Raw genomic sequence first — 13,557 nt, forward strand, 5'->3', positions numbered from 1 at the left:
CGCAAAAGAGAGAGGCGCATTGTTACCCCTCAACACTCGCCCGAGCGCTGACGACTGGAAAGGGAATGTTCCATAGCGAGAAGCACGAGGCGGCGAAGATCCCCGGGCCACCCCGCTCGTTGACAGTGAAGATGTGCTTTGACTCGGAGGCGTCGCAAGACTGAGCAGCCAGCGTCAGCGGGAGAGTCCGTCTTGCTGTGCGGAAAAAACGCCGTCAAAAGAAACCGCTCTCACTGCGAAACTCCCGGCACCAGGAGAGAACGCGACACCGCGCGGGGCGGCCAAACGCCAGGAAGGTTCACGCGACGAGGAACTCAGGAATGGACCTGGTGACCTCAGCCGTCAGAAGGTGAAACCGATTTTGTGTGATTGTCCCGTGAAGCTCTCTGTGCGTTCGCCGTGTATGTGTAAAAACGCCTCGCTCCACAGGAAAAGGCAGGAGGGATATCAGCCCGCGTAAGGGAGGCAGGCACACGGGAGTGTGAAGTCTGTATGGACACCGAAGACGCGAAACACGTGTTCATTCGGTGAAGATGCAAACGTCTACTCCAGGCTTTGCCCGATGGACAGCAGAACAGGTTGTGGATATTGGCGCCCTCGCCGCACGGCCGAGAGAAGAGAGCCGCGTGCGGTGACACGGACCATTTCTACACATGGGGCACAGACATCCGCCGGGACTCTTGCCAGGCACACGGCCTCTGCAAACTTTCCTCAGAAAATCTTACACAGCCAGGAACTTACAACACACATGCGAAGGCGGTGTCTGATACCTCTAAGCGCTGACGGGGGGCAAGAGACTCGCTGCGGCTGTGAACTGAAAAAAGGGGGACACACGAACTTCATGTGTCTAAGCTGAGTTAAAAAAAGCGTCCTCGGTGCGGCGTTTCCTCAAAATGGGCAGGGACAAAAGGGAAATTCCTCCATTTGGAAACGAGTACAGCAAGGCAACGAGCCACGGGTGGCGTGAGTCACACGGAAACGGTGGCCCGGGTTTTCTGCGTCGGCACCAGTCTCGACAACACTTTTCGCACATCAAAATGTGCGATATTTCATTTGTGGACTCCGGTGAATTTCGAGAGTTTCCCCTGGCGAAACGCGACCAAATCACAAAAAGTGTCGGCGACTGCGAGTGAACGGCACGCGAAGTCGCGAGTGTACGATGCCCCGGCTCTGAGTCCAACTCTTGCGTAAACTGACACTGGAAAACGAAAAATCCGCAGCACCTTGCCTGGTCGGCTTGCGTGTGACAGAAAACGGCGAAGAGATTGTCTCTGGAACACGGGTTTTGTGACCTGGAACGGACTGCGAGACGGCGAGGAAACACATGCATTGTCAAAAAAAAGTACCGCGTCGGGAAGCCAAGCTATCTCCGGTCTCCTTCCACGCGGCTTTTGACAGAAAACTGCCCCCTTGCGTGCTCGGGAGAAACTGCTTCTCTTTTGGGCATCTGAATGGTCCAAACAACCCCTCTCCCGGAAGAATCCCAGGGGGGAAGAGCCGGGAGAGACAAAATCAAACAGTTCACCTTAACGGAAGTCTTTGGAGTAAAAAGCGCAGCGGCGAGCCACCGTGGGGAGGAGGGGACCTCGAGGGCGACGACGACGAGACAGGAACGAATCCTTTCACTCGGCGGTGGAGCCGAAGGAAAAAACTCTGAACGTTCACCACTACGAGTGAAAGGAACACGACTTGGAAACTTTTGAATGAAAAAAACCGTTCTGGGCGAGCGGAGTGCTGCCTTCTTGCACTCTGCACACGCCAGGCTTAGTGTCTTGTGGCTGACTCTCCGTGGTTTTGGGCCACGTCTTTCTCCATTGTGTAAAAAGCATGGAAGTGTAATGAACCCTCGAGGACATCACTCGTCGGAAGAGGTGCGTGGCGCAAATAACCCTCGGAACGCTCCTCAGAAAGAAGCGACACCACACGACGGACCCACTGCGATATACTGTTCCTCGAGAGGAACTGCTCCTTCAAAATTGTCATTGCACAGGTTACCCGCCCGGGCACTGTAAGGTTTCAGCCTGACGCAGAGGTTGGTGAAATTGTGGGTCCAAACCGATTCGGACAACACTGTGCGCTCACCTTACCAGCAAGCAAGACGGTCAGTGCGTGAAGCAGCATCTCAGACAGGCAAACACGGGAGGTTGAGAGAATGTTTCACGGACAGAGTGTGTCGATAGCGTTTGTGACTACGCCAAACACTCTTGCAGAAAGGGTCCCCACCGAGAAGGTGGAGGATGGAGCAATTTGCTCCTTACGAATGGCTGCAATTCTTTCTTCAAACTCACAAGCGGTTTTGCAGGGACCACGCAAGGCGGTACAGTTGGATCTCTGTAGAGGTAACATTTGAGCGTCGATGATTGAGAAACAATGAGCAGTCTTTTCTACGTCACTTATACCTGTACAGGCGCTCGTGATGAAACTGGGAACCAAATGTTCCGGGGAACACTGACCATGGAAGAAACACAACGATGCCTGGTGTTATATCATGACCAGCACACAACAGCTCAGAGCACGGTCGGTGGCCGTACGAAGGTAAACTGCATTCCGTGAGATCTGCAGGCTATGACGTAAATCCGTACATTACACCTTGTGCAGCAGTTCCCAGCCAGTCAGCCGTCTCCACAGCACTTCCCACGACGACTATCCTGTTCTTGAATCACTATTCCAATAGGGCAGAAAGAGTCGGAAAGCAAGCTGGAAAAGGGGCGCGTACGGATCAGACGTTGAGTGAAACTTACTGTACTTGAAGCCGCTAAGCAGGTCCTGCCACAGGTTTCTGTACGTCCCGGTACCAGCCGCCTCGTGCATTAGACCTGTGCTAACAACGCAACCCCAGCAGGGGGGATTCGAATTCCTGACACTCAACAGATGTAAGCAGTGATTGAGCCTTCTTGAACGTTATTGGTGTCAGGATGCTTGCTAGTCTATCAGAATCCCTTCGCTTACTGGCAACAGCATGGTGACGTAATGCCCTGTGCACGGTAAGTCGCTCGACTTCTCACTCCCGTGGCTCTGCCTACACGCGTGGGGGGTCACAAAGAGACGAATGAGAGAGTGGCTATACAATCGTCACCACTAGAATTTGACGCAGTCAAAACTGAACGCAGCAGTGGCGGTAGAAGTGAGCCGTGGAGCGAGATATGTTTTGCACCGCGAGTGTTGCCCAATCGACAGCGCCCAATCATATTTTATGCTCTTATGGCGGTACGCGCTCTGGAAAGACGTTGAAGATATGGCGAAGTGTTGCGTGCGTGGCCAACCAAATGTCTCTTCCTTCGGGCACTATAGGACCGCATGGCCGACACCGGATATCGCCGTGCCGTAACGGCGGCGCCTGCGAATACGACCGTGGAATTTGTGCTCTAGAAGCTGTAGGTAGGTTCAAAGGTGGTGATCACCTGAAGACGATTGCATTTGCGAAGAGACTGCATGTGGTGCGCCGATACGATTCCCATGATGTTTGTTTCGAACGGTTGGCTACTTGTGTTTTCTTGCGCTAAAACTCCCTGCAGGAGATTTATTTTTATCGCCCACCGAGACGTGAAGTCCAGCTCCTCATATTCCACTGTCTAGAAACAAATGTGGCACGCGTAGTCTCGAGCGGCGACACGGTTCGCGCGTTCTCAGCCCCACAGCGTATCCCAACCCTCAGATATATTTCAGCTCTCTGACGCGCTGCCTATCGCAGAGGATCTATAGTCACAATATCGGGGCGGTACGCATCAAAAGTGAGGTTCTACGGTCCCACATCAGAGGCTAAGTGTTACACTAACTCGTGGGCTCTCCACCTTTATACCGCAAACTGTCGCATATCAAAATCGGTGCTGCTCCGATGGCCTATGCAAGGCACGAACGTGCTTTATCCTTGTTCGAAACTCTTTACGGTCCAAACGCGAGCTAAGTGAACACCTTTTTACCCGTACCAAACCTGAAACTCTCCTGTTTCTTCGCGGTGCTCCCGCGCTGGATCCGCACTCGTGTCACCAAACGAAGCGCAGGAGACACCATGACACGCGCCGTCCCTTCCCCACCCAAACTGGGAAAAGCGCGGCAGTTGGAGTGTGCAGCAATTGTGATTCTATCAGCGTGTGACCTGAATGCCGTGGAGCCAGTGCTTCCCTCGGAGACGCATGTTCTCGATGCAGAGATCCTGACCTTCCAGCAACGACGAACAACGGTGCTATGCACAGGCGTCTCTCAATTCCGCTCGCCTGTAGCTGCCGTCGGTACGCGCGGCCGGACTCGTGTCCGTGTTACGAGACTTATGGACGCCGCAGTTTACTCCAGTTGCCCAACACGCAAATGCTGAGTTTTGAAGGCTTTTTGAGTGACATGACTTCACGAATGGAAACAAGGCGTGAAAATCCGCACGGCTCGTGGAGGGGACACAGCCTAGCAAGCGTGCGGGGCACATCGGCAACTCACGGACGGCTTTCCAACGGGTCACGTGAGGTTTTGCCCACACCGGCCACGTTGCCTCGGAATCCTGGAATCAGCTGGTCGGTTCGTTTCCATTTCTTTGTGTTGTTCAGAGAAAAAACATCGGTTCTTTGTGTCCATGTGGCAACGCCTGGCTCGTTCACAGGGTGGACCGGCCCCGCTGGCTAGAAAGAAGATACTCGCGCAGTCTCCGTTTGTCGCTTGTCGCACGACGCTTTCGATTTTGTTACTCGGACCGCCCACAAGTTGCGCGCCTCCTGGTGTTTTCCGTGTCACAGGGAAGCTGAATATGTCGCAGCAGACAGGAAAACGAGTTCCGGTTGTTTGCGTAAAGCATTTCTCTTCTCCGTTGCTTTCCGCGGAGGATGGCTGTGAGGCAGTCAGTCAAGCGGAAGGGCGGTGAGAGCGTGGAAGAGTGCGCCTGGAACCCGTTCTTCCGCTCAGATGGTTTTGAGGCGCGCGAGTGTGTGACAGGGTGTAACACGAGACGGTTCGGACTGGCATGTTGCGCTCACGGTTTTGCTGTTGCTGGCTCGGTGGACTTCCGCGGGTGTTCCATCTTTTTTCTGCAGCCACGCGTTTCCTTCCTTTTCTTCCCTGAAAAAGTAGCAGCATTTGGGCATTTGTCTCCTCCGTCGACTAGAGAGGCTTTTGGTTCTTCCCGAGGGAAAATATATGCGTATGGGGCAGTCAACCGACATTCGCGCTTGGCCAGTAAGCTCGTCACGTAAAGGGGGCAACGTGTGACAACGGGTTCATTTGAGCAACCTTCCGTGTTGCGGCTGCTGCAAAGAACCTCACTTTCGCGTGACTTCCGTAGAAAGCCTTCTGTGCAGAGCCAGAAGGGACTCTCCGCGCCGGAGGGATTTCAAAGGGCTGTGGTTTCACCCGTGTCACTTCCCTTTTCAGCTTCTCTTGCCGAGAGAGGGCTCGGGGTGGTGTGCCTAGCGGATGGCGTGATCGGCGCTTGGCTTCAATCGCAGAGAGGCCACGCTCCGAGCGACGAGAGACCATCGGCGCAATTTGGAGCCTAACGCGGTCGGGAACAGCTGCTCAACGACAATGTTGGAAGGTTGCATTCCGTTACACTCATTTCTTTAACCTCCCTGTGACGAAACGCGCTTCAAACCCGTCCAGTTGGTTGCAAAGTTTGGGGGTTTTTTTCGCTGGGTAGCACGCCGCGACTGGGCCGGGGAACAGCTCGGGTGTCGCTGCAGATCTCCGCGAGGGGCAAAAGCCAACCCGGCGGGGGGATTCGTGAAGACTTTCGCCGTCCCTCTTCGTTTTCAATCACGAAACGTGCGAAAGTGACCGTTACACACCCGAATTAATGCTTTGCAAGGCACCTTCCCGGCGACTGGCGGATAACGCGGCCTTGTCCCTGGCCTCCCGTTCCGTTCACCTTCATCAGAGAGTTGCTTCCCATCCTCCCCCCTTTTCGGCTTCGCCAGTCGACAGTATCGCAGAAAGCAGGAGCAGAAGTGAGCTCTTTCAAACACTGTGGACACGAAAGCGCTTCAATCAACTCCGCACCCCCGCAAAGCTGTCGAAGTCTTCTCACACACACACCGTCACTCGGCGTGACGCGGGACGCTTTTCGCGTGTCGGCACACACGCGTTGACCCTGGTGGCCACGGCAGGCTCGACTGGATTCTCACGGCGTGCTTTGCGGAAGCAGACAACTTGTCAGGCTTCATCTGACGGCGCAAGGGACCCGTGTTGGGCTGCATTAACGCGCCGTTGCCGGCAACTCTTTCCGCGTAGTGGAAGCCAGCGGTGTCCCGAACCGTCAATGAAAGGCTGGTCGACGCGGTTTCCGCCGCGCGAAACTCCAGAGGAAATCTGCAAGATGCTAACTCCCAGGATCGCATGACAGCAGACACTCCCTAGATTTGCGGAATCCGTCTGACAACGGATCTCCGTAGTGGCGCGATAATGGCATCGTCGTGTTACTCGTTCTGTACGGAATCCGCGAAAGATCGCACAGATCCAGTTTCTTCGAGCTCGCTTCTCGATCCTTGTGTCAGCTCCTTGGCACCTAGAGCGTCAGCACCGCCTTCTTCGTCCGGCGTCTCTCCGCACGCGTCGTCCACTGTCCCGCGAACTCCCAGCAACGCCCACAGGACTGCCGGTTTCACTAGTGCGTTGAAGGCAGCGGAGCTCCAGGCGACCCTGACAAAGATGGCACACGCGGACGCGGGTCCCACCTCCCACAGAAGCGCCGCCTGTGCCGCCGCTCACAGCTCCAGGACTCCCCTGGGGGCGACCAAGACTGCCACGTCGTCCCCGCTTTCCTCTCACACCTATTCACACGGCGCCGCTGGCCCAGCCACACTCTGCGCTTCCTCCGCTTTATCTGTCGCCCAAAACAACGCAGCAGTGGCAGCTGCGCAGGCTGCGCACTCGGCAGGCCTCCGCGTGTGTTCCCAGGCTCGAACCGGGAGTTCCAGCTCCAGCTGCGGTGGACCCTTGGCGTCGCCTGCGACCGCCGCGTATTCGACCGCGCGCGCGACTCCGCCGTCGCTGTCTTCTGTCCTGCTCAACTCCCCTCTGTCGCAGTTTGCGGCCTCTGGGCCCTCGTCGCCGCACTCCCCGATGTCGCTCGGCCGCCCTTCTTTCCACGCCTTTTCCTCGCATTCACAACCCGGTTGCGGAGTGGGCGGCGCCTCCGCGCTCACCTCCGCTCGCCTTTCGCCCACCCAGAAGAAAAATTCTCAGCTCCGCACATCCGTGGCTGGCTCCGCAGTTGCCACCAAAACGACCGTTATTCCTCGGCCGGCTCGGTCCGGCAGCAAGTCGGGGCGACAAAGTGAGACTCCAGCGGGCGGCACGCCTCTGACGAAACCGCAGCAGACCACCGGAGCGAAGACACCCACTTCGTCGACGAGCGACTCTGCAGCCCACAAACACGGCGAAAAACCCGCGGACGTCAACGGCGCGAAAAAACGTGGCCTCGCGACGTCTTGGTACCAGGTCGTGTGTGAAAGCGCGGCAGTCGAGGAAGGGAAGGTCCGGAGTTGTTGCTGCAACGCCGCCATCCAGCCCAGTGTACTGGTAAGGGAAGCAGGAGGAAGCCGGGATCACGCCGCGCAAAAGTTTTCAGGCGAGCTCGTTTCGGGGATCTCCCCTGTGATACCTAGTGGCGCAAGTGTGCTTGGACGGCAGACCGCCGTTTTTGCGGGAACGCCGGGGAGACGGAGACGTTCCCGGGTTCCGTGTCAGTTTTTCTAAGGGCTGTCGGGAACGCTCTTCGATCGCGAACTTGAGAGACGCAGGGAACGCTGTGTTGACAGCTGTATGGGGGAGATGAGTCCGCGCCAGAGAGGCTTCCGAGGTGCTTAGTGTCCAGGTCGCAGAGTAGAGTTCGCCGTTTTCCTCGGAGCAGCACGTCGTATGCGTGAGGTTCGCACCTCGAGCAGATAAGCGAATGCGGATTCGTGCATTCTGCATAGCCTGGAAAGGAGATGCGTGGCTGGGCTTTGTCTGATTCGCCTTTCCATGAACCCGTATGTGCTTCTTGGGTAATCTGCCTGCAGCAAGGACATCCACAGCAGCTCGAGGCACGCGTCGTCTACAGCAATACCAAAGCCATCATCAGGCGCGTGGAGGACGCGACGCGGCCGGGGCTCTCGTCGCAAGTGTTCCTGAATTCCACCAATCCGGACTGGGATGCACATCCGTCTCTCGCAGTCGAAACCCTTCACCTCGACAAACTTCTCCAAAGCGCCATCTACGGAGCAGTCTTCAGAGCCAGTCTGCACACCAGTCGGGCAAAGCCGCGGGCTGAGAAGCCTGCGTTTAACGGCGAGGAACCCGGCGTGGGGAAGAAGGGCGGAGATGACATCCGGATAGAAACCGTTTCGGAGGTGGTTGCCGTCAAGGTTCTTTCCTTGACGCTGCAACTGAACGCCTCGCCGTCGCTGCAAGAAGGTAGGCAGGCCCGTCTGTGATCAGACAGCTGAGGGCACACAGACGCGTGTCCAGCAAACGGAGAGAGTCGGTGGGCCAGCGGCAGACGATGCGCGCGACACACAGCCTCCCAACAGGAACTGCTCTTTCGTCGCACCAGCAGGTCGGCCGCATCACTCAAACCTCAGGCGCAGTCCTGGCAATCTCAGTCAAACTTTCAAGCGTTTGCGTGGCGGTGCTCTGTGGCTTCGCAGACTTTTTATCCGAGTTGAAGTTCTACCCGTACCTCAAGAACCACCCGAACATCTTGACGCCCTCCCGGGTGTACGTGGACAGTGACCAACAACTGCTCTTCCTCGTTTTCCCCTTCGCTGAATACGAAGACCTCTTCGAGGTTCTGAAGAAGCGCAAACAGCCCTTCTCTGAGGGCGAAGTGCGCTGGATGTGCAGACAGCTTTTCGAAGCGGTGTGCGAGCTGCATAAACGGGGTATCGCCATGCGAGGTGAGAGGCGTGCGCACCTGAAAGAGACGCGTGGGCGTCGGGTGCTTGGAACACTGCCTAGCAAACGACGTTTTTATGGCCTGTGATGCCACTCGGCTGTCGCTGTGTGCGTGCCGGAAAGGCCCGTGGCTCCGTCACCTCGCGGACAGCGCGTGTAGACGCAGTGGCCTTAGCGAGAACCCCGGTGATTCTTGAGCGTCCACGACTGTGTTTTTGTGTGGAGACTCCGCGTCAGCGAGAGTTCAAGGTTGGGGAAACGTAGAGAAAGGGAAGCAGTGACGAAGAACGCTTGACCCTTTCCAGTGGCTGACGAAAGGCAGCTGGACACGAGAGAGAGTGAACAGAGTCTACCGTGAGCCACCTCTTTCTCGCGTCACTTTCGCGCGAATTCCACAGCCTGCCAGCGGCTCAGGGCCTTGCGGGGGGTTGGTGGACGATGCTTGTGTTTTTCTCCGTCATTTTGCTGCTGGTGTGCGGCAGATCTTTCGCTGGAGAACGTCCTGATTTTCCGATGTCCAAGAACTGGCCTGATCATCCCGAAAATCACAGACCCCGGACAGGCCGTCATTGCGAGCCCACACGCTGCCGCTCGTGCCAGGGCTTCCGCCAGCGGGGACGCGTCCCGTGCGGAACACCTGCCGGATCCGTCCCCGGTCCTGCTGCCCCCGGACAAAATTTTCGGGAAGAGTTTTCGGCCTCCAGAGGTGTACAGACAATGCAGGTACGGCTAGAGAGGAAACAGGAGTGAAGCAGCCTTGCCCAGTGCTTCGTTCTAACTGGCGAATATCGTGCTGCTATGAGGCCAGGGAGAGGACCGCAACCCGTTCCTGTTTTTGGTAGGCGCAGGCCAGAAGGTGACACAGTGCCTCGCTGGCCAGTAGGCAAGTCCGACACGGGATCTGAAAAGTGTCGGATATATCATGATGTCGTCGCGTGCGCGTTTTTTCAGATACGATCCGTACAAGGTGGACAGCTTTTGTCTCGGATGGATGGTGTACTACCTGTTGACGAAGCACCAGCTGTTCCAGCGGGCGGTCCCCAGCGATGAAAACTGGAGGCTGCTTGCAAGCAAAGATGCCTCGGATCTCCTTGAGCTCTTGGGGAAGAAAAACGGGGCCGTGCTTTCCGTCGATGGCCTCGATTTCGCTGTTCAGCTGCTCGAGGAAGATCCGAGCCGCCGACTGTCGATTCGGCAGGCTTTGCGGCACCCATTCATGGCAGGGAAAACAGTGACTCCAGTTTACGCAGACAGCATCTTCCCAAATGATCCCGTCGCCCATCAGCAGCACATGCTGAAGCAACAGCACCATCGTCAGCTTCACCTCGAGCGGCAACAACGTGTGCAGCAACAGTTCGCGCACCAGCGCAGACTCCGGTGCATGCAGCAGGAGCAACAGCGGTTTCTGCGACAGGAGCAACAGAGACTGTTGCAGCAGGAGCGCGCGTTGCAACTTCGATACCAGGCGAGGAAAACGCACAGCTCGGAAGACTCCCTCAGTTCCGCTCCAAGGATTCTCGGGACGAGTGCGTCGTGTGTGTCGCTCAAACCGTCAGCCGTCAAGCAAGAGCAGCGCGTGGGGGCGGCGCCCAGCCAGCAGACCAAACCCGTTTCCTCGAGGGAAAATTCACCTTCAAGTGTGAAAAGAAGCGTTTCTCTGAAAAGACCAGCGAGCGCCTACAAATTGCGTGCTGCTTCGCGGGAAGAGCTTCAGGCGAAGCATGACGCGGACCAGCGCTCAGACAGCCCGCGGAACGCCTGCGCTTCGAAGGCCTCGGAGAGTGGAAGGAATGATAGCGGCCGTGCCTCAGCTCGCTCCCTCGAAGCCGCAGGCGAATCGCCGCTGTCCCAAATTGGCGACCAGAAGGCGCGGGTTACCCCCGTGCAGTCAAGGGCTCCGTGCGGTCAAAACGGAGTAGAGTCCGAGTGCAAACCCTCGAGTTCCCGGAAGGCCGAATCAACGCTCTCTCCACCTCTCTCTTCGAGACGCACTGAGGAGGCAGCAAGAGCGAAGGAAGCACGCGCACCGGCAGGAGCGAGCGGGACGCAGGAGTCTTCCAAAGGCAGCGCTGGTGCGTCAGCTCAAGGCGCGGCAGCCGCACAGCCTGCGAGCTGCGCAGCGGCCGAGCCTCGGCCCATCATTGCAGATCCTGCGAAACGAGCGCGAGGCAAAACCGATCGAAGCGCAGCAGGCGCGGATCTCAGAGGTGCACGCAGGCCGAGCAGCCGAAGCACAGATTCTGGTTCAACCAGTGCGGAGACCTTTTCATGCGGAAGTGACAGCGACTCTTCATGCGCGACCGGAGAACCCCTTAGTGGACCTGGCGGTGACCTAGGAAAGTTAGGAAGAACCGACGCTGGATTGGCGGATGCCAAAAAAAAGCCTCCGGTTCTCTCCGCGGGAGCGAAGGTGGACCCCCTTCAACCGGGGCTGAAGCTGCGGAATTCCGAAGGTTCCACTGTGAAGCAGAGTGGGAGAGAAAGTGACTCCTACAAGGATGGAAACATCGTCTGCGCACGCGGCTCTCTCGCACTTGCAGCGAGTGCTGTCCACCCGCTGGTGTCCCCGAAGGGCTGCTGTGAAGCGGGACGAATCGCGTCTCAGGTCAATGACAGCGCTGCTGACCAGCCGCGGTGCGAACAAATGGCTTCCCGGGCGGGGCGCGATTCCAAGGAAAAGGAGAGTCGAGAGCGACCGCTTGCATCTGCGCGGTCCTCAGTCAAAAGTCCTCTGAATCAAAATACCCCGACTGCGTCGACGCACGGCCTCGGCGACTCGTCAGGAGGCGAGTCAGCAGGCAGTGAGACAAGAAAGGTCATTGCTACTCGACGCTCGAGCAGACAGTCTGTGGCTGCCATGATCGAGCGATTTCAGCAGATGACCCGACGCTCGTCGGTCGGAGGCGATCCGAGCAGCGCCAAGACCAGTTCCGCGAGCAATCGGCTCTTCCGGAGGCTGCCGTCGCCACACCCGTCTCTCCGGTAGTTCTAGGCCGCTTCACACAGGTTGCGGCGTATGTTGCAAACCACGAGTCAATTCGACATGCTTTGAAAAAACGACCCCAGACACGGTCCGCTCACATGCAGCGACGGACAGGAACTCGGAGAGTGGGCGGAGCTGCGATGCGCCGCGAGCCCGCGAACTGCCTCCGACTGTCTCTGCGCCGGTAGGGTCTCCCGGCATTTTAACCGTCTCAGGGGGCAGAGTCGGAGGCGGGAGAAAATGCGGCGAGCGACGAAAGGGTTGCCGCGGAAAGAGCACGACACACGAGCCGCCTACAGTCAGAACTCCCATGATGCGTTATCCCTCCACGCCGGTTACCCCCGCTGAAGAAATTTTTCGCTTCGCTTTTTTTTTTACAGTGCATGCCGCCCCGTTCCAGGGAACGAAAAGCTCTTTCAGTTCAGGGCGTCTTGTTGCGCCGGCGACGCTGGGGAAGCGTCCGTGTGTGCGGTTGTTGCGCCTCAGATCCGGTTTCCTATTTGACCTGGCAGCGCAGGCACCCGTATGAAGCAGCTGAAGCGAATGGGAGCGGCAGCTTTTTCGAACAGGGCGTGTGAACTGCTTTCGTTGGCATTCTGAACGCGGCCCAGGTTGTGGGCGTTTTTGACGAGAGGCGCTCCACTCGTGGAACGTCATCGGGCGCCCACGGCGAGACACCCGCGCCTCCGGCGTTGTTTTTTTGCATCTAAACACACTGACAGAGACCCCGGCGCAGCGCTTGCCGATCACGGCGGCGACTCCGATATGTTTGCAGCAGTCCCTGCCATTCTGATGCGTGGGTGCGGTGCTCCATGGTATCCAGCTAAAAAAAGTGAAGAAAGGTTGATTCAGTTCCATTCCTGTGGATCGTCTAACGCTGGGAGGTATCCTGCGTCCGCCCGCGAGTTATGTGAAGCCTGTGCGAATTCAGGCGCCGAAACCTTCCCCCTTGTCCAGGTTTTGTGTCCCTTGTTTAATGCCATGTACTGGTGTGCTTCCGGAGCCATGCAGAACGCAAGCGGCGACCGCGCCGTCTCGCCGCACCACGCGCGTCTGTCTCTGCTGTAACGATGCCGGCGCTTTTCGCATACACCGGAAGCAGCCGTTGCTCCCTTTGAGCCACCATGAAACACGTTGCTCAGCTGTAACTAGCTATAGCTGGGGACGTTTTGACGGTTAAAAAAGCGGATTTATCTGGGTCTGTCACGCCCCATCAGAAGCGGAAAAACGGGTGCTCCACAGAAGACCGCGGGCAGCGCCCCACCGATTCACGATTTTTGAGTAGAGAGCCTTTCAGCTTTAGTCACATATCGACCGTTCAACAAACACGGCATGCACCAGCGTCACTGGAAGGATACAGAAAGCATGTGAAAGAGAAACGTTCGCCAGCAACCGGTTTTTCATCGGACGGCCGCCTGTTTCTGCGAGGTGCGTTGGGTGTTCCAGCCCGACTGGCTCGAGGGCACTTTGCTTGCCGCACCGCACACGTCGCACGCAGCAGCAGGGGTGGATGGTATGTTATCAAGAAAGCGCTACGCGATCCGCCGTGAGCGGCTGCTCGGCGGCTGGTTGCTCGGAATCTGACTAGACTTGTGGTCTGTCCAAAGTGCGCAGACTGGAAATTACGACGGCCATGCGCATCTGTGGCTGATGGCCAGCCACCGCCGCCGGAGTTTACACGCAGCGACTCCCCAGATTTACGATGTCTCGTTTGAGCCGCC

The 13,557-nt window shown here is 57.3% G+C and overlaps 1 protein-coding gene across 1 annotated transcript; it reads left to right on the forward strand.

Annotated features, from left to right (window-relative positions):
- Positions 1-6,378: 6,378 nt before the first annotated feature.
- On the forward strand, positions 6,379-11,839 carry NCLIV_061730 (putative PIK3R4 kinase-related protein; the record flags this gene model as incomplete). The annotated part of the gene is made up of 5 exons (XM_003885725.1): positions 6,379-7,497; positions 7,980-8,373; positions 8,607-8,855; positions 9,336-9,576; positions 9,805-11,839. The coding sequence occupies 5 exons, from the start codon at positions 6,379-6,381 to the stop codon at positions 11,837-11,839; spliced, it is 4,038 nt and encodes a 1,345-aa protein (XP_003885774.1).
- Between the last annotated feature and the right edge of the window lie 1,718 nt (positions 11,840-13,557).

Source organism: Neospora caninum, chromosome XII, assembly GCF_000208865.1.
Source record: "Neospora caninum Liverpool complete genome, chromosome XII".
NCBI classification, from domain to species: Eukaryota; Apicomplexa; class Conoidasida; order Eucoccidiorida; family Sarcocystidae; genus Neospora; species Neospora caninum.